Raw genomic sequence first — 25,726 nt, forward strand, 5'->3', positions numbered from 1 at the left:
TGTTTTTTTAAAAAAAAAAGTTTATACATATATTTTAAAAATCAAATAAATCAAAATTTGAAAATTATAATAGTTAACTAATAATTCGATAATACCTCTTCTTTCATGTGCCGTGGAAAAACCCGGTAGTTATGCTGTATCCAACTCAGCCTTAAACTCGAGTAGAGTTAGCAGTAGTAATAATGAAAAAGGGATGCAACTCATTTCGATTCAGCAAAGCGAGGATTCTACGCAAACTCATTAAACTCAACGAGAAAGCAAGAGGGAGAAGAAGAAAAAGGAAGAAGGAGCGAATCATCCATGGGCCATGGCGCATCGCACCCAAGCAAGAAGGCAGCAGGTTCAGTGCATGCACGCGCCTGACCTCTGGCGGCAGACAGACAGGTAGAGGCAGGCGGTTTGGGGGCGTGTGGTGTAGGAAAATCGATGGCGCTGTACCCCTTGCACGCCACACCTTTGCCACTCATTCCTTTATCTTTTCTCCTTTCCAAGTTTAGATTCAAATAAGCCAAAATGCAATACTCTACTCTTATATCTACTCTTATATAGTACTCCCTCCGTCTCGTAATATAAGGAATTTTGGATAGAAAAAAATACGAATTATCCCCCGAATTATCGTGGTTGACCGAATTACCCCCTGAACATGAAACTAGGTATTGCTCACCTAAACTTTTAATACCAGACGAATTACCTCCTGGATCCAATCTAGAGCGGTTTTGTCCTACGTGGCATACGCGTAGCAATCCGGTCAGCATTTTCCTTTTAAAAAATTGTGGGACCCACCTGTCATACATCCTCTTCACCTCTTCCTATTCTCTCTCTGTGTGGCAGGTGCAGGTCCGCACAGCCGGCAACGGTGTGTGCGATTGGGTGGGTGAGGCGAGCACGGCGGGCAGCCGGGAGGCTGCGGCGGGGAGGAAGGCGGCAGTCGCAGGCGTCCTAAGCTCTGCCGCCCCCTCCACCACCCCAAGTGTTGGCGAAGCGTGGCGCTACGCCAAGAGGAAGGCGGCGGTTGCGGGCATCCCGAGCTCCGCCGCTCCCTCCACCGCCCCAAGCGCCGGTGACTATGAGTGCCCCCTTCGCCGTCCTAAGCTCTGCCGCCCCTGCACCGCCTCAAGCGCCAGCAGAGCGCGGCGCTGCACCGAGAGAGAGGCGGCGGCCGCAGCAGCCGTTGCGGGCGTCCCGAGCTCCGCCGCCCCCTCCACCGCCCCAAGCGCCAGCGACTGTGAGTGGCCCCTTTGCCATCCCGAGCTCGGCTGCTCCCTCCACCACCTCAAGCGCCGGCGGAGCGCGGCGTTGCACCAAGAGAGAAGCAGCGGCCGCAGCAGCGGCTGCGGGCGTCCCGAGCTCCGCCGCTCCATCCACCGCCCCAAGTGCCGGCGACTGTGAGTGCCCCCTTCGCCGCCCCGAGATTCGCTCGCCGCCGTCTTCAGCTCACCTCGCGACCCCCTCCATCCACTCGAGCTCCGGCGGCTACGGGCGCCCCCTCTGTTGCCTCAACGAGCCGTGCACCAGCAATTACATGTGTCCCGAGCTTCGCCGCCCTGAGCACCAGCAGCTGCGGGCTCCTGCTCCGCCGCCCGAGCTCTGCCCATCGCCGTTCTCGGCTCCCTCTCCGCCGTTGCCTCTCGATGACAGAGAGAGATGGAGGTCCGCCGCCCGGCGCTCGTCATTGGCGAAAAGAGAGAGAATGAGGGGACAAGCTAACATGTGGGGCCCATGGACTTTTTTAATAAAAATTAGTTGACCGCCACATGTACACCACGTAGGATAAAACGACTTCGAATTGAGTTAAGGGGGTAATATGTTCGGTTTACATAGTTTAGGGTGTAAAATATCTGGTTTTCGAGTTTAGGGGGGTAAATCAGACTGACGCAATAGTTCAAGGGCGGTAATTCGTACTTTTTCCTTTTGGATGAATATGACACTTTCTAGTACAATGAATTCGGACATACGGTTACATCCACCCAAAATCCCTTATATTATGGGACGAAGGGAGTATCAGACGTTTGCTTCCACTTCTAAAACCCTGCCCGCACCTCACACCATCTTCATGGCGTCTGAGTCACACCCTGCTCGCCACTCTCCCAACCGCAGTATGTACGCGTTGCGTTCCAATCTCCTGAGCCACGGCTTCCACATATCAATGCCACGATGGTCTCTTCCATCTGTTCAATATGTGATCTGAATTTTAGACTTACAATATATTTGAAATAGTTTTTAATAGAACTCTATATGTCTTTCCATATCATGAGTCTTTTCTTTTATCTCCTCTGTATACTCTTGTAAGATGTACGGGAAGGGGTGACGTTCATATTGTTATTCCCCTATGTTCGTAATCAACTCCTAAATTATGATCATTATTGATTGGTGCTCATGGTTTTTTCCCGTTACAGGGTTTTCCACGTAAAAATCCATATCTCCTTTCTGCATATACTTTCATAGCACCATCACCGTTGCTACTGCGTCTTCTGCATCGATGCCGTGCACGATGCCCTTGCTCCGCTATTTGCTCGGCTTTCTTCTCATGATGCCGGCTTCGTCCTACGTAATCCTTTCTAGTTACCCCTTCACAAGAAGTATATGTTGGTTTCTCCCTTCGTCTGTTTTGTATTGCTATATTTTAAACAATAATAGCACATAGTTCTTAAACTTGGCCACCACAAGTCTAAAGAATGAGTTATAAATCGCTGCCTCATCCGTCTCAAAATAAGTACAGCCATATAGTTCAAATTTAAAATATACGGTTATATTAATTTTGAGACAGATGGAGTACTACGGAGTGTGTTCATCGAAACAAATATCTTTAGTCCCAGTTTGAAAACCCACGGGTACTTTTTTGATCTTTAGTCCTGGTTGGTAACACACCAACCGGGGCTAAATATTATTTTTAGTCCCGGTTCAAAAACATGTCAGACCCCTATTATTTTTAGTGCCGGTTGTTTATACCAACCGAGACCAAAATTAAAAAAAATTGCTAAAATCCCTACCCCGAGCCACGCGCGCTGCCTCGTCCTTATCCCCTCCTCTTCTCCTCCCCACTTTCATTTTCTCTCCTCTACCTCCTCCCCCTCCCCTCTCCTCCCCTTCCTCCCCTTCCCCTCTCCCCTCCTCCTCCGACAGCGATAGCGAGCAGCGGCCTGGGGAAGCCGCCGCAGTGGCGCACGAGGCACAAGCGGGCGGCGGCCTCCCCTCCGCCAGATCCAGCTGGAGGGGAGGCCGGGCAGCGGAGGCGGCGCACAGCCGAGCGGTTGGCGGCGGCGTGTTTTGTGAATTTTTTTTGGGAATGATTTGTAAATTTTGTTGTAGATTATTTTAGATTTGTGGATGATTTTGTGAATGACTTGTGTATTGTGGGCGATTTTATGGATGGGCTTGTGAATCGTGGATGATTTGTTGTGCATGATTTGTGGGGATTTGAGGGTGGCAATAAATGCAAGCAAAAAAAAGAAAAAAAAGCCTAACCGACCGGACTAAGGATGATGTTACCATCTTTTATCCCGGTTAGTGTTATCAACCGGAATTAAAGATCCATCTTTACTTCTGGTTATTTTAACCGAGACTAAAGATTGACATATTTAGTGTCGAATTGGACGTCCTGGTTTGCAACCGGGGAAGGGGTTGCAAACCGGATTAAAGAGCCCTTCCCAGTAGTGGTTACATGTAAAAGTAGCCGTAGCCATCACAATTTGGCCATAAATCGTGTCATCAAATCAATGGAATATTAATGGCATTGTCAGTTTGTCACTTCAGGTGGCAGGCATTCTGAGTCATTTTCGCATAAAGGTGCTTTCTTCTAAAAGAACTCCCTGCTTGTGTGTAAGTAATTTGGGCTCATTTCTTCCGCACAAAGATGGAACAAAAAAATTTATTTAACATGATGATTTACTTATTAATCAGGAGAGAGTGAGTTTTCGGTCCATCCTTCCTCTGCTTATTTGCAGGCGAGCGTTCTACAAAACTCCTGGTTGGAATAAAAATTTTGCCCCAAATTAATTCCACATTTGTTCTGAATACCGAAGGTTGTTCAGTTTAGCTTAATGATTGGAAAAGCCAAACCTTAACCAAACTGGTTGGATCTTACGTATCTGGAGTACATTTCTTTAAAAAAAGAATCGCAAAATTTCACATAGATTATATATATACTTCTGTGTGTTCTTAAGCCACTTACTTATTTTGTAAATAAAATGAATAAATAATTATTTCCGCATTCGATCATAACTTAATTTCCCTGTCGTGCCCACGTCACCTGAAACCATTTAGATCTGGTCCAAAGTTAAAAATAATTAAACAATTTTAATAGTTTAAGTTTAAGGGTAAATACTGTTAGTTTTAATGTTTAAGGTCGTTCTTTGAACTTTCATTAGCAATTTATTGAGGACAAACCTGAAACAAAATGCAGTCCTGTATAAGCCGTATAATCAAACATAATCATCAGTTAGCTTAGGCTGTGTTCGGGAGGCCCAACCCCTCCTTCCCGGCACGCAAAAAGAAACACCTATTATTGTATAATTAATTAAGTATTTACTAATTTTTTTTTAAAAAATATATTAATATGATTTTTTTAAAGCAACTTTCGTATAGAAACTTTTGCAAAAAACATACCGTTTAGCAGTTTAAAAAGCGTGCGTGCGAAAAACGAGAGAGAGGGGTTGGGAAAAGGGGCATCCGAACACAGTCTATAATGTTGATTATAAACCGTACGATTTATTTGAAGAAAAGTTGTACTTAAAACTCCTAAGCGATTTAAGAAAATGTAATATTAAAAAAAATAAGTTACGATGAATTTTTTAAAATCAACTAAATATTAAGTTTTAAATTTTTTTAACTCTGGCAGGTGCTTATAACCTGAGCCTTGCATTTAGGGCTTTAGAGCCATTTTGGTTTGAAGCTAAAATATGCCCTACCAAATTGTTTGGCATCTTGAATAGTATTTTGTTACTGTTTGGTTTGTTACCAAAATATACCAATAGCACACAAAAAGTTACCAAAATTTTGGTATTACCAAAACTTGCGTAGGTTTTAGTAGTACCAATATTTTAGCATGGTGTCAAACCAAACACACCCTTTTTCTAAACAACCCGCTCCAACTCACCAAAAAATAAATAAATAAATAACCTACATAAACGAGTGATCCAGATTGCTCCAACGATGCCTAAGCACCGCATTCTAGAAGCTTAATTAGACAATGGTGGTCCATATATGTCAACACCATTGCCATAGGTCTTGAAAACATGCATGCTTGTTCGTTGATTGCACATTGGAAAGCTAGCAGACAACCAAAAGTTAATTACAATTAGTTGGTCTCTGATTTCATGGCAATTACACATGGCTACAGTTTAGCGATTTTCGTATGTATGCAAAACACACATTTTCAGTGAAGTGATTGATCACAAGTGCACTGAATGTTTTCTCTCCCTTTAAATTCTCCTGGTCCCTAGTAAAGCCACACTCTATGCATGAACCCAATTCAAAGAATCTTCAGCGTCAGCACAGAGAAAACATAGTACAATTAGTGTATCACAGGTGCACTCTTGCTTGTTTATCGTCGACAGTTTTTGGGACAAGGAAGCAAGCGAGTTAGTTAAGCAGTTAGTTTGCAAAATATCGACATCAGATTTCTTCATGATATATCTCTACTATTATATGAAAGCAGAGTCATCCTCCTATTCGATGATAGTTCCCCATGTAAAATAACCACCCTGCCTAGAAATCCATCCCACACACAAATATGTGCTTAATTCCACACAAAAATCATCCAAAAAAAAAACCACCCCGGCCCATGCATAAATCAGTGTTTCCACGCGTAAATCAACAAAAACAAATAGACAAAACCGAAACCTATAAAACCATCCGTACATATTCCTTATAATCCTGTTGCAACACACAGACATGACACAATATCTATGAAAATATGGGCTGCTGTGAATTACAAAGCAGAAAATTTAATTCTGCAATAAGAAATGTGAACATTTGGTCTATGGGGAGTCAATCAAGTTTTGGATGTGCACATCTTGGATGCAGAGAGTGGATATACATATGTAGTAATTTTCTTTCTAAAAAAAGAAGAAAAAAAATCATGTTTGTACTGTGTTCTGAAAAAAAAAGAGAAGAAAAGCAGCACCAGCAAAGTAAGCAAGCAAATATTACTTCCAATTTGATCGTTTTTGCGCCACTTTTCATTGGATGGATGATTCTTATTTTAGCCTTTGACTTGACCCTGGAGAAAAATCGTGATATCAAACTTATCTTGATTTTAATTTTTTCAAAGTCCTGTTTGTTCGATTTAATTATCTTCGCTTGTCAATGCAATGAAACTGCTGCAGTGCTACTAATTTAATGGAAGTCAATCAGCATGGCCATATGACTTGCAGCCTTTCAGCTCTTTTTTTTTTTTTTGAAACGCTTTATAGTATCGTAAACTACTAACTCCAATACCCCGAAAAAGAAACCCTACTAACTCCAAAATAAATTACAGAGTCATTATGCTATTGGTATCATAATCCTAGTCCAACATATTCTTAATTCTCATTTCAAGAACAGATAGTTAGGCAATGTCTGCAGAAGTAGGGATTTATCAAAGAAAGAGAAAAAAAGATTAGTTAACAACTTAGCTATATCTGAAAAAAAATATGTTAAACCTGATCGATATGATGTTGTGTATGCAAATTACAACCACGAAGATGCCACTAGGTTCATAACTTCAGCTAGGATCTAATTAAAGTGCACATCTGGCTGCTTATCAACTTGTAAGCATGCCAAGGAAGCTTCTGAGAGCTAGATTTCCTGGGTTGATCATGTGGATTTGTCGGCGGAAAACTCTTTGAGTTTTGTATGCACCGACGGGCCATCAGATTCTTGTTCTGGAAGAATGGAGTATTTTCTTGCAATTTGTGTCCACTTTGGTCCTTAATCGCAATATACTGCCAGTAAAGTACAGCAGGTGTTGAGCTTATATTAATCCATTCATTTTGATGGTCATTCCAGCAATGACCTTACTTGATACACTCTGTCAGCACGTACACCAAGAACAAAAATAACCTCAGGTTGTATGAGCATGCAGTTGTAGCTTTGCAATAACCTCATGTTGGACAGGTTGCTGTTTTCTGAAGTGACTGGTGGTAGACTGGTAGCATGCATCCGCCCAAAAAAAAGTTCATTAACCGTATGTTTTATTTGAAATATTTGTGGGTTTATGTTCTAATATTTGATCATTCATCTCATTTAAAAATTTATAAAAAAAATATAAGTTATGCATATTCATATTTTATCATCTAATAACAATAAAATATTAATCATAAAAAAATTCACATGATAAATCTACATCTCACATGAAATTTATTACTCCTATTTTATACATCCAATCCAGTACCTAAACATGAACCAATTCCTGAGTGCTTGCCCAAGTTGGCAACTTGTGACTAGAGAGGCTGATGATACCTGCATGCATCCTATGCATCCTAGTAGTATCTTGCAAGTTACAACCAAGCATGCAAACATAGTAGGATTTGAAGACTGCAAATCAAGTATGTTTACCATTTTGTTAGGGCATGGTTTCTTTTGGTAGGTTTGTTTGGTCTTGGTCGATTCTATAAGTTTAATGGTTTCACTTTTCACAACAGTATTTTTTTTTTACCTATAGAAGTTTACTTAGAGCATCTCCCAACATCCTGAAATCTGACTCTCCAAATTTCTATTTGGCTAACTTGTCAAAAAAAAAAAATCAGAGAGTCAAATTTGTCTTTCACTTCTATAACTTTTCAATTACCCTCTTTAATATGACAATGGATTCACTTGTCAATCTCTGCGATTCTTCTTCTTCTTCTCTCCCTCAACATCTTTCCTTACCCCACCCATAGTGCCCCAGACGATGGCATTGGGTGGGCGCAGTGCAAAGGGCCCAGTGGGGTCCGGCAGCAGCGGAGATGCAAAGGAGATAATGGATGAGGAAGTTGGTGTGGCGAAGGCTGAGGTCGACCGGTGGTGGGAATGCTACCTCCAGTAATGGCTTATAGCACATGTTGATTTGAATGTCTACGACGGGGTACGATAAGGTAGCCTCGAGACAACAACATGCTTCTCATCAACATGGAGGGAAGAGGGAGGGAGAAAGTGTCGCCTGGTCACCTCCATCGTCGCACTAGCCACTGGCCAGCTCTCCCACACCACCAACGCCAGGGGCGAGCTTCAGCACAGCTGCCGCTTCACCTCCACCACCGCACTACCATAGCTTCGCCCAACAGCCACCGTCGACGCCTCCTCTCCGTCAACATAAGAGAGAGAGAAGAGGAGAGTAGCCATGTGGGGAGGAGGAATAGTACATGGAGCCTACCGTTTGGCAAGTTATTTTGGGTTGCCAAGTTAGGCCAATGAGGGGAGGGATTTGGCCATCCGGTTGGAAAGGTTATTGGGGTAGTATCTTTTTACTAGAATTGTCAAATAAATTAGTTTGAGAGCCATTTGGGGAGGATGTTGCCTGTTAGAGATGCTCTTAGGACATCAAATTCCATAAAAACATCAGAAAAATTCTCTCGATGAAGATTTATAACCACTAAAACTGCCCTCAATTCGAAGGGAGTTCAAAACAATTAAAATCATGTTCGAATTGAGTTTCAATTTCACTTTACCCCCTTTGAAATCTCAATGGTAAAACATCAACCCGTCAGGTAGCATGGTTCTTTTTATTCCTTTCAAAAAGAGTTAATTACAAACAGAATCAAAACTAACAGTTAGGCCCAAGGCCCATCCGAGCAAACAATAGATCATGGGCCAGGCCTGCCACCACCCTCCCCATCCTGGCTCCCGCTCTTGAATTTCAAAATCCAAAAATATCGGCACGGCCGGCCGCCGACGGAGCGGGCGGAAAATGACGGAACAACCCCTCGAATTCTACCCCGACTACGCCCACCAACCCACACGCCACTGACAATCCGGTCCCACCCTAGTGGGGCCCACCTACAAGCGAGACGTCAGTCGCTCGCAGCAACCAGTGGGCCCACCTCCCAGTGAGCGGCGGGTAGATCTGGACTCTCACCCACCCACACCAAACAAAACGGCATGAACATTTTGCACTAAAACCCTCAGCAAATACCGATATTCCAAACCAGTACAGTTCCTGACCGTTGGAGGAGCCAAAGTGGAGCGGAGTGTAAAATCGGGAAACTTAATCGAGGGGGTTAAACGCAAAAACGCCGAGGCGCCTCCCGCTCTATAGAAAGGGGAGGAGTGGGTGGTGGAAACCCTACCACACCGCAGAGAAAGGCGTCTTCGTACTCGCCTCTCTCCGCGCCCTCCTCCGCCGCCGCTCGCCGCCGTTCGTCTCCGCCGCCACCGCCGCCGCCATGAGGGAGTGCATCTCGATCCACATCGGGCAGGCCGGTATCCAGGTCGGGAACGCGTGCTGGGAGCTCTACTGCCTCGAGCATGGCATCCAGGTAAAACAAACAAAAACGGATCTGATGCTTCCATTCCTCCCTTTCTCGTAGTAGCGCGCTTCGATCTGTGGGTGGATCTGGGTGATCCTGGGGTGTGGTTCGTTCTGTTTGATAGATCTGTCGGTGGATCTGGCCTTCTGTGGTTGTCGATGTCCGGATCTGCGTTTTGATCAGTGGTAGTTCGTGGATCTGGCGAAATGTTTTGGATCTGGCAGTGAGACGCTAAGAATCGGGAAACGATGCAATATTAGGGGGGTTTCGGATGGGGATCCACTGAATTAGTCTGTCTCCCTGCTGATAATCTGTTCCTTTTTGGTAGATCTGGTTAGTGTATGTTTGTTTCGGATAGATCTGATCAATTCTTGTTTGTTTTTTCAAATTTTCTACCAGGTTGTATAGGAATGGCATGCGGATCTGGTTGGATTGCCATGATCCGTGCTGAAATGCCCCTTTGGTTGATGGATCTTGATATTTTACTGCTGTTCACCTAGATTTGTACTCCCGTTTATACTTAATTTGTTGCTTATTATGAATAGATCTGTAACTTAGGCACATGTATGGACGGAGTATGTGGATCTGTAGTATGTACATTGCTGCGAGCAACTATTTGATGGTCTTTGGTATCATGCTTTGTAGTGCTCGTTTCTGCGTAGTAATCTTTTGATCTGATCTGAAGATAGGTGCTATTATATTCTTAAAGGTCATTATAACGCTATATGAAAGGCTGTATTATGTGGATTGGTTCACCTGTGACTCCCTGTTCGTCTTGTCTTGATAAATCCTGTGATAAAAAAAATTCTTAAGGCGTAATTTGTTGAAATCTTGTTTTGTCCTATGCAGCCTGATGGACAGATGCCCGGTGACAAGACCGTTGGGGGAGGTGATGATGCTTTTAACACCTTCTTCAGTGAGACTGGTGCTGGGAAGCATGTCCCCCGTGCTGTCTTCGTCGATCTTGAGCCTACCGTGATTGATGAGGTGAGGACTGGTGACTACCGCCAGCTCTTCCACCCTGAGCAGCTCATCAGTGGCAAGGAGGATGCAGCCAACAACTTTGCCCGTGGTCACTACACCAGTAAGTGCCATCTTTACTACTATCTGTTCACAATTTCTGGCAATGTGATTGTTTGGATGTCTAACATGTGGTGCCGTTCGTTTCAGTTGGCAAGGAGATTGTTGATCTGTGCCTTGACCGCATCAGGAAGCTTGCCGACAACTGCACTGGTCTCCAGGGCTTCCTTGTGTTCAACGCTGTTGGAGGAGGAACGGGCTCCGGTCTCGGTTCCCTTCTCCTTGAGCGTCTCTCCGTGGACTATGGCAAGAAGTCCAAGCTTGGGTTCACCGTGTACCCGTCCCCTCAGGTCTCCACCTCTGTGGTTGAGCCATACAACAGTGTCCTCTCCACCCACTCCCTCCTTGAGCACACCGATGTCGCTGTCCTGCTCGACAATGAGGCCATCTATGACATCTGCCGCCGCTCCCTCGACATTGAGCGCCCAACCTACACCAACCTCAACAGGCTTGTGTCCCAGGTACTGCCCTGCATCTTTCCTTGCAGCGCTATGTACTCCAGTTATTTGCTGTAAGATCAATGTAATGTGCAATTTGTCTGACATCATGTGGCTAATGCTAATGTGCTGCAGGTCATCTCCTCACTGACTGCCTCCCTGAGGTTCGACGGTGCTCTGAATGTGGATGTCAACGAGTTCCAGACCAACCTGGTGCCCTACCCGAGGATCCACTTCATGCTTTCCTCCTACGCCCCGGTGATCTCGGCCGAGAAGGCCTACCACGAGCAGCTCTCCGTGGCGGAGATCACCAACAGCGCCTTCGAGCCGTCCTCCATGATGGCCAAGTGCGACCCGCGCCACGGCAAGTACATGGCGTGCTGCCTGATGTACCGCGGCGACGTGGTCCCCAAGGACGTGAACGCCGCGGTGGCCACCATCAAGACGAAGCGCACCATCCAGTTCGTGGACTGGTGCCCCACGGGGTTCAAGTGCGGCATCAACTACCAGCCGCCCAGCGTCGTCCCGGGGGGAGACCTGGCCAAGGTGCAGAGGGCCGTGTGCATGATCTCCAACTCCACCAGCGTCGTCGAGGTGTTCTCCCGCATCGACATCAAGTTCGACCTCATGTACTCCAAGCGCGCCTTCGTCCACTGGTACGTCGGCGAGGGCATGGAGGAGGGGGAGTTCTCCGAGGCCCGCGAGGACCTCGCCGCGCTGGAGAAGGACTACGAGGAGGTCGGCTCCGAGTTCGACGATGGTGACGAGGGTGATGAGGGTGACGAGTACTAGAGAGGGTTCAGGGGTTCCTGCTGCCTTGGCAATGTGCCTGATTACTGCTGCTATCCTATGATCTGCCCGTGTGGGCTTCTATCTATCAGTTTGTGTGTCTGCTTTTGAAAGAACATTTGCTTTTCGATTATGCCGGGTTTGCTTGCAGCTCTAGCTGCTGTGACCTTGTGTTGTTTATGTGAACCTTCTTTGTGACATCTTTAATATTCAAGTTCGTGGTTTGTCTTAAAACGAAGCAACTACTTAAAGCATTAGAATCTTTTGATGCTATTGATGCTAGATGGTTTGCAATTTGGAGATCGTCGCTGGTTAGGTGAGCTAAGTGATGTTCCTAACTATAAATAATCCACACCAGAATACGTAGCTGTGTGAAAAGAGAACTTGTGGTTGTGGATACGTACTCTTAATCCTTGTGGTTTGGATATTCTGTTTAGAAAAAAATTCGATTGGGAGCGGCTAGAGCCATGCCCAAGTGCCTTTGTAACAGAAAACACCACGGCAAAGTGCACATAAACTTTCTCGTGTACACACCTACTATTGAATTTCACAAAAAATTCTAAAAAAATTACAAGTATTACATATATGTGTAAAATCTTATCTTTAAATTCATTATATTTAGGGAGAAAAAAAAAGACAAAATATTCCGTGTGAGTAAAGTTACTACTCCTATCTATTAGAGTATGAATATCTTGAGTTTACCACTGAGAAACCTCACTGATGTCCAGAAAATTTTCAGCCTCGCCAAACAATTGAACCAAAAATCCTATAGTATACCTAAATAAATTTCCTGAGTTTGTTGGAACTTGGAAGTGCACAAAAAGCTTGGCTTTTCTTGTTTCTATTAGGGCATCTACAATCAGGGACACTCCTCCATGAGTGCCCTCACTAACTGAGGGCACTCTTTGGAGAACTCCCCTCACAATGGAGCACACTCTAGATGGGCTCCCCAAAATATGAGACAACTGGATAAAAATATTCAAGCCCCCAATGGGTGTCCCGGCCCCTGTAGCCTCAACTGAAAAAGATCCGAAAATACCCTTTCCTACAGCCGCTCCTATCTCTTTCTCTATTCTTCTTGTCTCTTTCTCTACTCTTCGCAGATTTTTCCTCCGCCCTCTCCCTTGCCGCTACGTTTCCTCTGCCCTCTCCTTCCACCTCGCTGGCGCCGGATCCTCTCTCTCTCTCCCTCGCGGTGGCCAATGGCAAGCGGCGGCGGCGTTGTCGTCTTCGTCGCACGGTCGTCGCCAGGTTGGGCTCACGAACTAGGTTGACGTCGTCGCCGGCCAGAGGCGGCAAAACCCCCGCTCGTCGGCGCCTCGCGCTGGCCTTGCCCCGCCGCCGTCGCCGACCTCGGTATCGGCGCCGGCGCCGGCCGGAGGCGGCAGATCCTGAACGTGCTGATGAAGCCTAGAGGGGGAGGGGGGGTGAATAGGCTGTCCCTGAAAACTTAAAAACAAATCGCAGCGGTAAAATTCAAACAGACCCAGAACTTCCTGGTAAGGAACACCGGAACTTCCGGTCTGCTAGGCCCGGAATTTCCGATGTTCTTAGGACAGGAACTTCCGGGTAACAGAACAAAGATGAAATTCAAATTTCGAAACAGGAGACTAAGCCAAACTTCACAAGATGATGCACAGGTATTCTAAGCAGAAGATAGATCACATAGACAATCACAGAAACATCACAGAAAGAGACAAGAGCGATTTTTTCCCCAAGTTCGGATCAAGCAATCCTACTCTTCGTTGAGGAGCTCCAAAGAACTGGGTCTCAATTAACCCCTTGCCTCACCTGTGCAAAAACCCCAGAGGAAATCCCAACCTTCAACCCCAAACACCCCTAGGCAAATTTCTAGAATTGAGTGACCACCAAGATCCAACTCGACCTACTTCATTCGCCACAAGTGTGGGTTGCTCTACTTGGAAAACCTCTAGAATCTCAGCACAATAACTTCATTAACTTACCTCGTTCCCTTTTGGAGGAGAGGAGATCCTTCACAAACTTACCCGGGACATCCACAATATGCAACGGATTCTCGCGGGCGACACCTAACCGTCTAGGAGATCATCTCCAAGAGTAATAAGCACCGAGGTGACAGCCCACAAGACATTCCAAGTGCTCACCCCAAGATCCTAGTCTTCACACATCTCCAAATCTTCTTGTCTCACTCTCAATCTCTCTTTCTCACAAGAATTAGGCTTAAGATTGAGTAGAGAAGGCAAGAAACACTTGGGAGAGGCTAGCAACAGCTCTTGGGTCGAAAATGAAAGTGGAATGTGTTGATGTAAAAACACGAGGCCTGGGAGATCTGCTTAACTCCAGTGCAGGTCCAAAAATCTTGCCTTTAGGTTCGTGAGCGTACAAGTTGATTTGATCCTGCAATCAACAAGAAATAGAGTCAAAGAAACCGTGGTAAAATCTATAAATGATAGCCGATCGGCTAGTTGCCGATGACATATCATTTATCTTTGAGCCGATGTCATATGTAGATCGATCGGCGGTCATGAATAAGTAAGAAAGAACTAAGTCTACTCGATCGGCTGTAGATATCAACAACATATAATCCTTATGTCGATATATACTTAAATCAAGTGATTGGATAGATCGGTCGCCATGCCGAGGCAGTATAAATCACTTAGATCGAAATATATATTAACAACGAGACTATATATGTTTATAGCATAGCCGATTAGATAGATCTAGCATGTATCGGCTAATACTCCGATACCACTCTATATTAAGATATTAATGCAAGTAAAATATACCAAACAGAAAGCCTAATATACTTAAGTGCAATAAGATCTTAACATAAAGGGCGGATTTAACATGTCGATCAAGCATACAGGATAAATATAGTTAAATTAGATAAGATCGGCTGAAACCCCAATACTACTCTAATCGGCAACCAAAAGCAGGCTAGAGGTTGAGATTCTAATCACGACTTATAAGATCAAACTTAACCGATGCAGCTATAAGTATGAAAAGAAGGACAATATCTAGACAATCAGGCCGTTACATGTTTCATAGAGTGGTAGATATCTTATATAATCTAAATCAACGTCGGCATTTAACCTAATCGACTGCCTTCTAGTAACAGACGTTAGCCGATTGAAGATTAGATAGCGATATTGCCAAAGATTATATAAGATATATGATAACTCGACGAATTACATAAACAAGATTGGAGTATCATAAAGATGGAAGCACTAATCCCGAGAACGCAAGCCGCCATAACAAGTTTTACCTCTAGTTGAAGATCAAAACCGATGCTGCTCAACCCGAAAGCAAGAACTCGTCGAAACAAAACGAAAGTAAAAGGGTGGCGATGCGCCGAGATTGTATTGAACGTGTGTTATATTAATTACATGAGGCTCGGGGTCTATTTATTCCCGAGATTACAAAATATGTCCATGTCGGACACGACTCTTATCCTAACAAATTCTAAGATACCATAAGTCTTTGCGGCAGACTTTTGCCCAAACATATCTATAAGGAAATTACATGAAATACCCTAATTAATAGATACAATTGCCTTTTCAGGACTCTATCCGTACGTGGCAATCCTCATGAAGCATATTAACTCAACCCGACAACGTATGCTGTGTCATATTGTCGGATTCGGCTTAATCGGCTAACCTTGTCCAATTCAGACTCTGCCGACCCTGGTCGCAGCCGATTCGGACTTTAGCCGACTCTTGCTCTGTTTGCGGAACGATCTTCATCTTGGATTCCGCTTCGACTTTATCACCATCTCCGATACTCAGATTACCAAATTTGGTTGTTAACAGAATGGCCAAAGAACGAGCTGGAAACGAGTTGGTTATGTATAACGGCTAGGTGACGTCATCTAGCCGTTACTCACAATTTTAAACTGGAAACTAGACAGGAAATTCCGGACCTGGAAGACAGGAACTTCCGGACAACACTTGGGAAAATTTCTTTCACCAGATCGGAACTTCCGGACCTGGAAGACAGGAACTTCCGGACTTGCGTTTTTGGATAGATGGAGTATTTGCAAAAATGACTCCTAGGGAAAATTGTCACTTGGTACACACTAAGAGCACTTGACATATCACAGAGCACCACCTGGAACCCCTCTTAATAGTACGGTTTTTCCTAAAACTCGATTGCAATAAATAAACTATCCTATGCACTCCTCGAGTTCCGGTCCGCTTTGATTTTATACTTTTTTTTTGGGGGGGGGGGGTCTCCAAGCATCCATCTTCCACACTTTGGACAAATGCACCTGAAAGTAGCTCAATAAACTCATTAGTCCCTTAACCACATTTGTCATTAATCACCAAAACCCACTAGAGGGATTAATGCACTTTTAGATCCGACGCCGTCGTGCACGGATCTGGCCCCCTCGCGGCCAGATCGGGATGGAGCGGCACCGGCGGAAGAGGTCACGCAGATCGTCGCCGGCATCGTCTCCGCCGCTCGTCTCCCTCTCCCTCTTGCCGCTGACTCGCACCTCTCTCCCTCGCCGCCGCCATCGGTCTCTCTCTCTCTCTCCCGTCGCCGACGGCCGCGAGGGGTGGAAAGGGAAATTTTTCGGTGGGAACAATGTCCACAGGCCACGCTCATGCCCAACGCGCCCCCTGCCAAAAGGGAGCAAGGAACGCGTCCCCCAGCTGAGGGACGTGTTCGATCGTGGGAGGACAGCGCCGATGATAAAGCAGACGGCGACGGACGGAGGTGGCTAGGGGGACAGCCTGGTGCTACGCATTGGTGATGGCCTTACAGATGCAGGAATTAGGAAAGCATTGCAAAAGGGATTCTGACATCACATTATGACAATTTGAAGTAACATCCTTAGTAAACATAATTTTAAAATATATTCTGCAGCTATTCTATGTGAACTAGATTTGGCATTAGGTACAATCATGTTGACTTTGCTTCCTCCGGCTGCAATTCTTGCACTGGGATCCTATGGAAGCAAGCAAGAAACTCTTTGTTCCCTTCCGCGCCCTTTATCGGAGATTCAATCCAGCCCTTGTTGCAGAATCCAAACTGCTCTACGCCTGAAATTATCCTATCTAGCACCTGTGACCAATCAATGGAATATGTTGGTATTCCGATCAGAACTCAAGGGAAGAATCGTGAAGTAAAATGAGGCAACAATCGGATACTGCTGAAATGGGATCTTTTCAGGATATAATCAAAGGATTTGTTTGGGGGGTCTTTTCTTGCTTACAAGTGAAACTATTTGTCTGGTGGAATTTCAGGAATAAACAGCAACCTTATTTTAATGAAGTAGCCATTCCTATATTCAATGTAAAGCTTTATGATGGGGACGCACAAAAAAGGCAGCAAATCATATTACCTCTTTATGAACCAGAGGGTCCCGAACAATCCCACCACCTCCTACCTGAACAGGATAAAAAGGATTTGCTTTTAGTGGCTTGCTTGTTTCTATCACTGTGCATGTATGAAGAGATCTGAAGGCTATGAAAGTGATTAAGCATTCTTTTCCAATTGATATTCAATCAAAACATTCGAAAAGAAAAACTAAGACCATTTATTTTATACCTGGGATCGACGAGCTTCAAATTGAGGTTTGATAAGTGTAATCAATGTCGAGTCTGTCTTCATTACCTTGACTACAGCAGGCATAACCTTGATTTCACAAGTAACGTCAGTGAACAATGGATAGCATGTGCTTTAATAATTTATCGAAGCTGTTGATCTTATCATCTTATATTTGGAAAAAAGATTGCAGAACACGAAAAACATCATGAACTTGAACTACATAGGTCAGTAGGAGCATCCGGAGCCATGGACGCCAAAACCACATTATTTTTTCCCAATGCACTATTACTTCAGCAAGATGAGCTAATGACTATATAAGAACAATATTGCAATGATACTATGAATCATTATGCGCTAAACACTAAACACTGCTGGGAGGACAAGCAAACAGCATGGGTTTTCTAAGGAGACCTTGGGAGAGAAACTACAAACTACACTAAATCATCTTCATTGCATAATGAGAACAATGCCATCGTTATACAGGCTAGACCTCACAAATTAATCTAAACCTTCAACTCCTGCAAATAACATTCTAAACCAGATAAGATAATATCTATAAGATTACTAGATAGAAACTGTAACTACATATAAGATAACAGCCATCTAGTCAAGCAACCATAGTTAAGATAACAGGGCACATGAATATACATTCCTGCATATGATATATGCAGCATACAATATATAGATGCATTTAAGTACTGGAAGTCTATGTAGTTGATTGGGTCAATTTTACTGTATTTACCAGACAACTTTACAAGAACACACAGATCATGATCCTAAGGTACATCATACTAACCATACAAATGAATAGTACAAGGAATGTTTTGTGCAGAAACACCGACTAAAGAACAGAACGATGTAAAATAACCCAGTGTATTTTTCAATAACGTAGGGAAATGGCATTCTCTCAGTTAAGAAACAGTGACATATTATAAGAGCTCTGCTAAAAGGACGTGTGTAAGTGGACAATCATGCAGACATTAAAAAGGCAGCACCAAATCATACCAAGAGAATTGAGATGAATGATAGATCCAGGGTCACCAAGTCAACCAGTTGTGGCAGTTCAGTAAGATATCTTAAATTTGTACGTTCAATTACTGAAACACGTTCATGCACTCGAATTTTTTCAGCCACCTGAAATGAAGTGGAGCATATTATAGTTCTGCTCCTGTAATCTTGTAACAACTACCTGCAGCTGACAAATAATGTGATAGCGGTTAGATTTAAAAATAAACTTTTAAGGGAGTAGCGCAACCTGTCCATAGCCAACATCAACACCATATACATGTGATGCCCCATGTTGGAGTAAACAGTCAGTAAAACCGCCAGTGGATAACCCTGAATCAAGGGCTACCTTTTCATCACAGTCAATACCAAATTCTTTGATAGCCGCCTCAAGCTTATGACCAGCTCTGAATTTGATATGGAGAGATGACACAATTATAAACTGGACAAACTGGAGTTACTTTTGTTTGATAGCAAAGTAAGCCAATCAGTTCGAGCATCACCTACATACATATTTTGGAATTTCAGCCTTGATTTCAATGATCGACTTGTCGGATACTTGTGTTCCAGCTTTATTCACAACCCTTCCATCCACAAGGACCTTACCTGAAATTTTGAAGTGTGAAATAACAGAGAATGCTTTACTAGGTTTGCTTTACATACAAAATATACTTATGTACATGGATAAAAAGTCATAGCTGAAAGGTAAAGTGTAAATAACTTGTGCAATTTCCTGGTAGATGTCATATGTGGCAGTAGCATGAGAAACACATTTGAGTACGCATATCATACAATCTGTTGCAGTAGGGAAAACATCTATAAGCTTTTCACTGATGAAATTCAAAGGGGGGAAGGGGCTAATTTATGGTACTAATATTTTCTTTGTTCCAAACTCAGTTACTTTGATATATTTGAATATGATGTAAAGTTATATTGTAAAAGTGCCATGAAACTGGAGGGCAGATAATTGTTGTTAAATAATGATACATTAAGCTTAAGGTGGCATAAGTGTGCCTCTAATATAGCTTCCCCTTAGAAGTGAACAGTTCATTTCGATGTCCACTGATCTTTGGACAAAATATATATAATCAAGTGTCACAGACCATTCTCATATGTCAGGAAAGTTGAGTAATCATGACATGATTAAGGCATGCATTGAGTTTTGCATTATTTGGCATGACATGATAGCTGAGATTGCCTTTTGAAGCAGTGTTATTACCATATGAAGTATAAAGTGCCAAACCAATTCATAGTTGTAAAGATCTAAATGCATAAAATCAATGAAGTAAAGGACTAACCCTGAAGAATCCATGATTGGATGTACGTTCTGCTATACTGTTGAAACCTCTCAAGGCACACTTCATCCAATCGTCTTTTCCTGAGCAAGAAGACCAAAAGTGACACAATGTTGGTTGAATAAATTAATTGCACGATACAAAATACCATCACAATATTGATATTGAGCCATTGCCGCTACTTTCTTTACGGTAATTTAGTCTCTGATTTAACAAAACTAGGATATTGACCATTTAACTTTAAGAAACAAATTGTTAGATTTAAAGAGAATTTCTTACACTTCACACTTCTAAATAAAAACACTGGAGTATAACCTCCAAATGTTACCACACCATGACAAGCTTATTGAGATGCAATCCTAAACAGAGCAGGCACCACACGACTGCTGTATGCACAATATCAACAACTAGTTTGCAAACCAAGAAACACACAGCAAATAGGGAATCTGGAACCAAAGCCTACATAAGCAGAGCCACATAACATTTTGCTATATGAACCAAAGCTTAAGTTACTCGGCGCTAGATATGAACTGCCCGGCATTACCTAACACAAGCACATAAAAGCAGATTTGAACAAAGTAAAACAACAGTGCAGTGAATAAATAAATAAATTCAGAGGCCTTACTTCTTGGCGAGCTGAAGCTTTTGGGTTCTCACCGCCGCGAAATCCCGGGACGGAGAGCAGCAGGTCGGTCTGACCCCAATCAGCCTAACTGAGAAAGCAAAAGCCACACCTTAATTAACCATTTGAATCCTCTCTTCCAGAAATCAAGAAATTGGAGGCAGCACATGCTACCTAGCTCCCCTCTCAATATCTTCCCAACTACGCAAAACAAACACACCACAGATTCAGGGATGAAAGGGGATAAACTGGGGCAAGAAGATTGAGAGAGGAGATGCATTTAACTAGTACTCCTACTATTCACCACTTGATTCCACAACCAATACGATTTCCGTAAGAGCCAGGCTATCCACAGATAACAAGAAGAAAGATTTGGTCTCGCAACTACCAGAACAGAGGAGACTAGCGAGAGAGGAGGAGGAGGAGAAGAAAAGCAGGAGAGAGATGGGAAGAGCTCTTACGCTGGTGGAATCGGAGCCTGGAAGCCATCATCATCATCGCCTCGCCTCCACCTTTGCTCTCTCCTCCTCCCGCTCCACTCCCCCTCCGAGCCAAAACCCTATCTCAGTTCGCCGACGAGAGATATATGCTGTAGGAGAAGGAGAAGCGGCGCGGATGGCGGGCGGCGGCGGCGGCACCCCTTCTCTCCTCTCTCTCGTTCCTGAGAAGCGTGGTCACAACACAAGAGAAAGAGTTAGAAGATGTGGTTTGGTTAAACCACAGCTGGGGGCAAAAACGTCCAAGGAAACAAATTATTTGGATGAAAAATGTTTTGCAAAGGTAAGGAGAAAATTGACAATATGGCATCTTTAAAAGCAGGTTTCGCTCAAATGCCATTTTGAGAGTGGACTTTATTAAAATGTTACTCTTAACCGAAAGTTACATGTCAGAATGCTACTTCAGACAAATTTCCCCTAGCTCCTTCGTCCACCTTCCTCCAGCGCCACGGATGGAATGTAGAAGCTCCTTCCGCTGGACTTCTTCGTCTTCCGCTGGACTTCTTCGTCTCAATGGTTTGGAGGACGATGAGGTTGTGGATCTGGCGTCGCCGCTGATGAGCGCATGGATCTGTCGCCAACACCGACGAGCGCATAGGTCTAGTGGTTGTCAACAAGAGCGTAGTTCCGTTGGTCGCCGCCGATGAGCGTGTGGATCTATCGCCACCGTTGATGAGCGCGCTGATGTAATGGCCGACGACGATAAGCGGGTAGGTCCCCCGACCACCGTCAGTCCGTCGCCGATGAGCGCGTGGGTTCGATGGTCGTCGCTGTCGAGGGCACGGATCAAACGGCCATTGCCAACGACCGCGTGGGTCAGCGCCTGCCTCGCCGTCGCTGTGTCCTCGTCACGATGGAGGTGGAGTCCGTTCAGACAATATAGTGTGTAGCCTTCGGTTGGGAGTGGTATTTTAACAAAACCCACTCCCAAAATTGTATTTGAGCGAAACTCGTTTTTGAAGATGACATAATATCAATTTTCTCAAATGGGAGAAACAACGAAAATAACATTGTAGCGAATGCTAGCGGATTGAGAGTGGCATTTAAGCGAATCTCAATGATGACATTCTAGCGAAACCGGTTTTTAAGGATGTCACATGCGAATTTCTCACTGTAGGATGGCTGGATCCCGATAGGTGGGACCCACATGGCATTGACGCCCCGCCATTCGCCAATCAAGCCAAACAGCAAGAAGATTCATCAACTTTAGATAGATGCACTTTACATTCAGACAATCATAGTCAACCATAGAAGATTCATCAAATGTCAGCAGTTGACAGCATCACTTAACCAGCGCTACATACACTTTACATTCTCTGAATTCCAAATTAACGCCTTTGGAGGAAGAAATTATTCAGACAATCAATGGAGACAAAATGATTATATAATAATAATAATAATAATAATAATAATAATAGTAATAAATAATAATAATAATAATAATAATAATAATAATAATAATAATAATAATTATTATTATTATTATTATTATTATTTCTCATGTTGCTTCGAATTGCAATCACGAAGAGAAAATTGAAGCGAAGGAGCTAGACAGTTGTTTGTTACAGAATATCATCGACTGAATTCGCCTTGATTGATAGAGTCAGCATAGCAGATTCATCAAATGTCATCAGTTGACAGGATCCTTAACCATCATGACAGATGACAACCACATACTCTGAATTCCAAATCGACGCCTTTCGGCGAAGAAAATTGCTCAGACATTAATCAAATGAAAGGTAGACAAATATGGTATATTACTCATGTTGCTCTGAATTGCAACCACTGGATTAAAAATGAACAAGAAGTTATTCAAAAAACAAATCTATCTACCAGCGTAATTTACATGAACAGGTGCTCAAGGTTTAAAAACAGAAAACTCCATATGTTGGTAAAAGAAAATTAAAAGTACAAGGCCGGGGGGCAAACACAAACTCCTGTGTTCGCAGTGGTTCTTCTCATGCTACAATTAGTACACAACATCTCTGGACAGGGAAACCCCACTCCAATTCAGACAAACTCATGACTCAAACAAGCCATTCTTGTAGAAGAGAGTCCAATCCGAGTCGTCAGACGACACGAGCTCGAATCCTTCTGCTCTCATAGACTCTGCAACTGAAACTGGGTTTGGAGAAGGCTTACTGTCATTACACATTTCACCACCACCACCACTACAACCGAACTCAACTGAGCCGAAGCCACATGCTGCAGCCGTTTGGTCGCCACATTCCTGCAGGCAAGAAGGGATGACTGACTGAAGCTCGGTATGGCGCAAAGCCTCTTCATTGCCTTGAAAAACTGGCCCATCCTCATCATCAGACCACCACTTGCAGCAGTCCAGATCACCCATGTCAAACATCCTGCTAACCAGCCCTTCTCGCCAAGAGATCCGGGTTTCCGCAAGGACCGGTTTCTGAAAACTTGCACTCTTCTCCCCCTTCAATTCTATGCCACAAGGTGACCTCTTAAAAGAGGTCAAGTCTATGGATTCCAGAGACATTGGAGCACCTGCAAACTGGAAGCTAAGGTCAGGCAATGGTGCAGGCAAGGCACCATTTTCGCAATAATCGGCATCCCCAGGCCTTGGGGACAGAGTCATCATCTCGAGACATTCGACCACCGGATCCATTTTCGTCAAAGGGCGACTGCAAGTCCTCGTCAGCCCTGAGCACTTGCTGCTCCACGACTCACCGGAGATCGCTGTCTGATCAGCTGCCGAGCTATAGCTGCAGCTGCCTGGTCCTTGCTGGGAACACAAGGACTTCAGTCCTCTAGAGGACAGTGATTGTGATGCCCTCTTCACAATGAGTGAGAAGGGACTAAGGCTGTCACCGGTGCTCGGCGTCTTCTGCAGGGGAAGAAATCCTGATGACGGTGTCGTCTCGGACAATTCCGATGCCGGCGTGCCAAGGTCCAGTAGACCATTAAGCACAGGTGAGCTCAACAGCCCCGTGGATTTGGGGGAGATTTGCCAGAACGCATCCTCCAAAGAGCACCTCGGGACAAAGATCTCATCGCCGAGAAGATCCACGCCGCGCTCCTCGCGCGGCGACGGTAGCCAGTTGACGGATGCCTCGTTGGTGCATTTCGTCGAGCACGTTCCGGGCAACTCCCCCGACGGCGAGGACAGCCAGTGGATCGACGCCCTGGACGGGTCGGGGTCGAGCTCCTCGCTCGCCCCTTCCCCGGCGATGGCCAGGATGCCCCTGGGCCGGCACTTGCGGCGGTCGGCGACCCCAGGCACGACGTGGTGCCCCGCCGCGAAGCACGCCGGCGTGGCGGACCCGCACGCCAGCACCTCGGGCGAGATCGACGCGTGGATCGGCGGCGTCGCCCCGGACACCGCCGGCGTGGCCCCCGCGTCCGCCTTCCTCTGCGGCGTCAGGGCCTCGCCAAGAAGCGGCAACCCCCTCGCCGGCGGCGCCTGCTTCCTCGCCGTCTCCGTCTCCGCCCTCCCCCTCGTCATCATCTTCTCCACCACCCGGGTCCTCGACTCCTGATCCGCGGCCGCCACCACCCGGCGCCGCCCGATCTCCGGGCGTGGCTTCCTCACCTTGGGGGACGCCACGGGGGTCCTCGACCTGGACCCGGACGACGCGGACGACACGAGGAACCTGAAACACCCGCCCCGCGCGGCGGAGGCGTCACCGGAGTTGAGATCGGAGAGCGGGCTACGGCGACGCTGGCCACCACCACCACCGACAGCATTCTTGGCGGTCTTGGGCGCCGTCCCGGGGGAGGGGGACGGGGAAGGGGAGGCCCTCCTCCTCGGCTTGGACGCGGAGGAGGAGGAGGCGGCGGGCGCTGGCTTGGACATCCTCGGCATCATGGCGGCGGCGGCGAGGGCATTGAGGGGATTTGGTTTGGTTTGGAGAGGAGAGAATCGAGGAGATAGCCGTTGGAGGAGAGGGTGGGGTTAAGTGTCAACCGTCGTCAGATGGAGGCATTCAAAGTTGGTGTAACGGTAAAAGGGGAGGGGATTCCTCGCCGAATTTAACAACGCTAGCATGGTTTACTCGTGACACACAAGATTTATTTGGTTTATTTGGATTACGGAGTAGAGCGCGGTTTATTTGGTTGATAATGTAATAATCTTTGATCGGGATGAATTGCTCTGTGTGTCTCTGTGTTGAACTGGTCTCTACAGTATTTTCGGAGCAAATTTAATTCGTGAAATCTCAGGTTTTTTAGGCTAAAATGTTTCATGAAACCAAGATTAATGAATGTATCATGCACCTCGTATAATATTTTTTTAAGAAAACAAATTATCATTATAAAAGTAGTATTTGGTACTTTCTCCGTTTCATATTATAAAACTTTCTAGCATTGCACATATTCATATATATGTTAATGAATCTAAACATATATGTGTGTCTAGATTCATTAACATCTATATAAATATGGATAATGATAGAAAGTCTTATAACCTGAAATAGAGGAGTAGTATTTTTCTAAAATACGTAATAAACTAGCCAACTTAATAAGTACGGTTGTCGGTACAGAGTTAGTGATAAAGAAAAAAAAAGGAGAATTTTTTTTCGAGTGGGTCTATTAGACATGTTAGTGATTATGCAATATGTCACGTCAAAGCAGCACATGGTCTACATCAACACCATATAGGATTTTTCTTGCTAAGTTGAAAACAGAATGATATTATTTAACAAGTTTTCGGACTTATATCTATATATTTTTAGAGTATAGCGATGTAAATGATACGGATGAACAAGTTTAGGACCGGCTGTATAATTTACCTACCAAACTCAGGTTATGCATTAATCATAACTATGTATTAGAGGATTTGTGTAATTTACTTGATATTTTTTTTATTGAATTTCGGTTTTCTGAAAGATCAGCAAGAATTGTTACTGACAACCGACGCACCGTGCTAAAGAAAGAGGAAAACCATTATCCTCGAGTGTTGTGAACGGATCGTGACTTTACTCGTCTATCAATGACAAGGTCAAATTGTACGGTACGCCATTGTTAAATTGTTTTATTCCTTAATTATATGTCTCCATTAGATTGGTAAATGAGTAATTTGTCT

The 25,726-nt window shown here is 44.6% G+C and overlaps 3 protein-coding genes across 3 annotated transcripts; 1 reads left to right on the plus strand and 2 right to left on the minus strand.

The window, feature by feature from the left end:
* The first annotated feature begins 9,231 nt into the window (after positions 1-9,231).
* LOC127753729 (tubulin alpha-2 chain) lies at positions 9,232-11,965 on the plus strand. Its single transcript, XM_052279153.1, has 4 exons — positions 9,232-9,434; positions 10,275-10,509; positions 10,596-10,966; positions 11,078-11,965. The coding sequence occupies exons 1-4, from the start codon at positions 9,342-9,344 to the stop codon at positions 11,732-11,734; spliced, it is 1,356 nt and encodes a 451-aa protein (XP_052135113.1). The 5' UTR covers positions 9,232-9,341; the 3' UTR covers positions 11,735-11,965.
* A 4,529-nt stretch (positions 11,966-16,494) lies between these two features.
* LOC127753965 (uncharacterized) lies at positions 16,495-20,853 on the minus strand. Its single transcript, XM_052279415.1, has 9 exons — positions 20,647-20,853; positions 20,189-20,276; positions 19,567-19,646; positions 18,772-18,874; positions 18,519-18,675; positions 18,269-18,397; positions 17,264-17,350; positions 17,058-17,102; positions 16,495-16,777 (listed from the first exon to the last, which is right to left on the minus strand). The coding sequence occupies exons 1-9, from the start codon at positions 20,681-20,683 to the stop codon at positions 16,616-16,618; spliced, it is 888 nt and encodes a 295-aa protein (XP_052135375.1). The 5' UTR covers positions 20,684-20,853; the 3' UTR covers positions 16,495-16,615.
* A 1,426-nt stretch (positions 20,854-22,279) lies between these two features.
* LOC127753995 (uncharacterized) lies at positions 22,280-24,667 on the minus strand. Its single transcript, XM_052279449.1, has one exon. The coding sequence runs from the start codon at positions 24,509-24,511 to the stop codon at positions 22,703-22,705; it is 1,809 nt and encodes a 602-aa protein (XP_052135409.1). The 5' UTR covers positions 24,512-24,667; the 3' UTR covers positions 22,280-22,702.
* Between the last annotated feature and the right edge of the window lie 1,059 nt (positions 24,668-25,726).

Source organism: Oryza glaberrima, chromosome 11 (assembly GCF_000147395.1).
Source record: "Oryza glaberrima chromosome 11, OglaRS2, whole genome shotgun sequence".
Classification (NCBI taxonomy): domain Eukaryota; kingdom Viridiplantae; phylum Streptophyta; class Magnoliopsida; order Poales; family Poaceae; genus Oryza; species Oryza glaberrima.

What these genes read in the sequence shown, in the direction of transcription:
- LOC127753729 (XM_052279153.1), top strand. Translation starts at nt 9,342, where the DNA reads ATGAGGGAGTGCATCTCGATCCACATCGGGCAGGCCGGTATCCAGGTC. An exon ending in TGCCCGTGGTCACTACACCA is followed by an intron (nt 10,510 to 10,595) that starts GTAAGTGCCATC and finishes CGTTCGTTTCAG; the next exon opens with TTGGCAAGGAGATTGTTGAT. An exon ending in TCAACAGGCTTGTGTCCCAG is followed by an intron (nt 10,967 to 11,077) that starts GTACTGCCCTGC and finishes AATGTGCTGCAG; the next exon opens with GTCATCTCCTCACTGACTGC.
- LOC127753965 (XM_052279415.1), bottom strand. Translation starts at nt 20,683, where the DNA reads ATGATGATGATGGCTTCCAGGCTCCGATTCCACCAGC. An exon ending in CAGGCTCCGATTCCACCAGC is followed by an intron (nt 20,277 to 20,646) that starts GTAAGAGCTCTT and finishes TTGCTTTCTCAG; the next exon opens with TTAGGCTGATTGGGGTCAGA. An exon ending in CATTCATCTCAATTCTCTTG is followed by an intron (nt 17,351 to 18,268) that starts GTATGATTTGGT and finishes TGTGAAATCAAG; the next exon opens with GTTATGCCTGCTGTAGTCAA.
- LOC127753995 (XM_052279449.1), bottom strand. Translation starts at nt 24,511, where the DNA reads ATGATGCCGAGGATGTCCAAGCCAGCGCCCGCCGCCTCCTCCTCCTCC.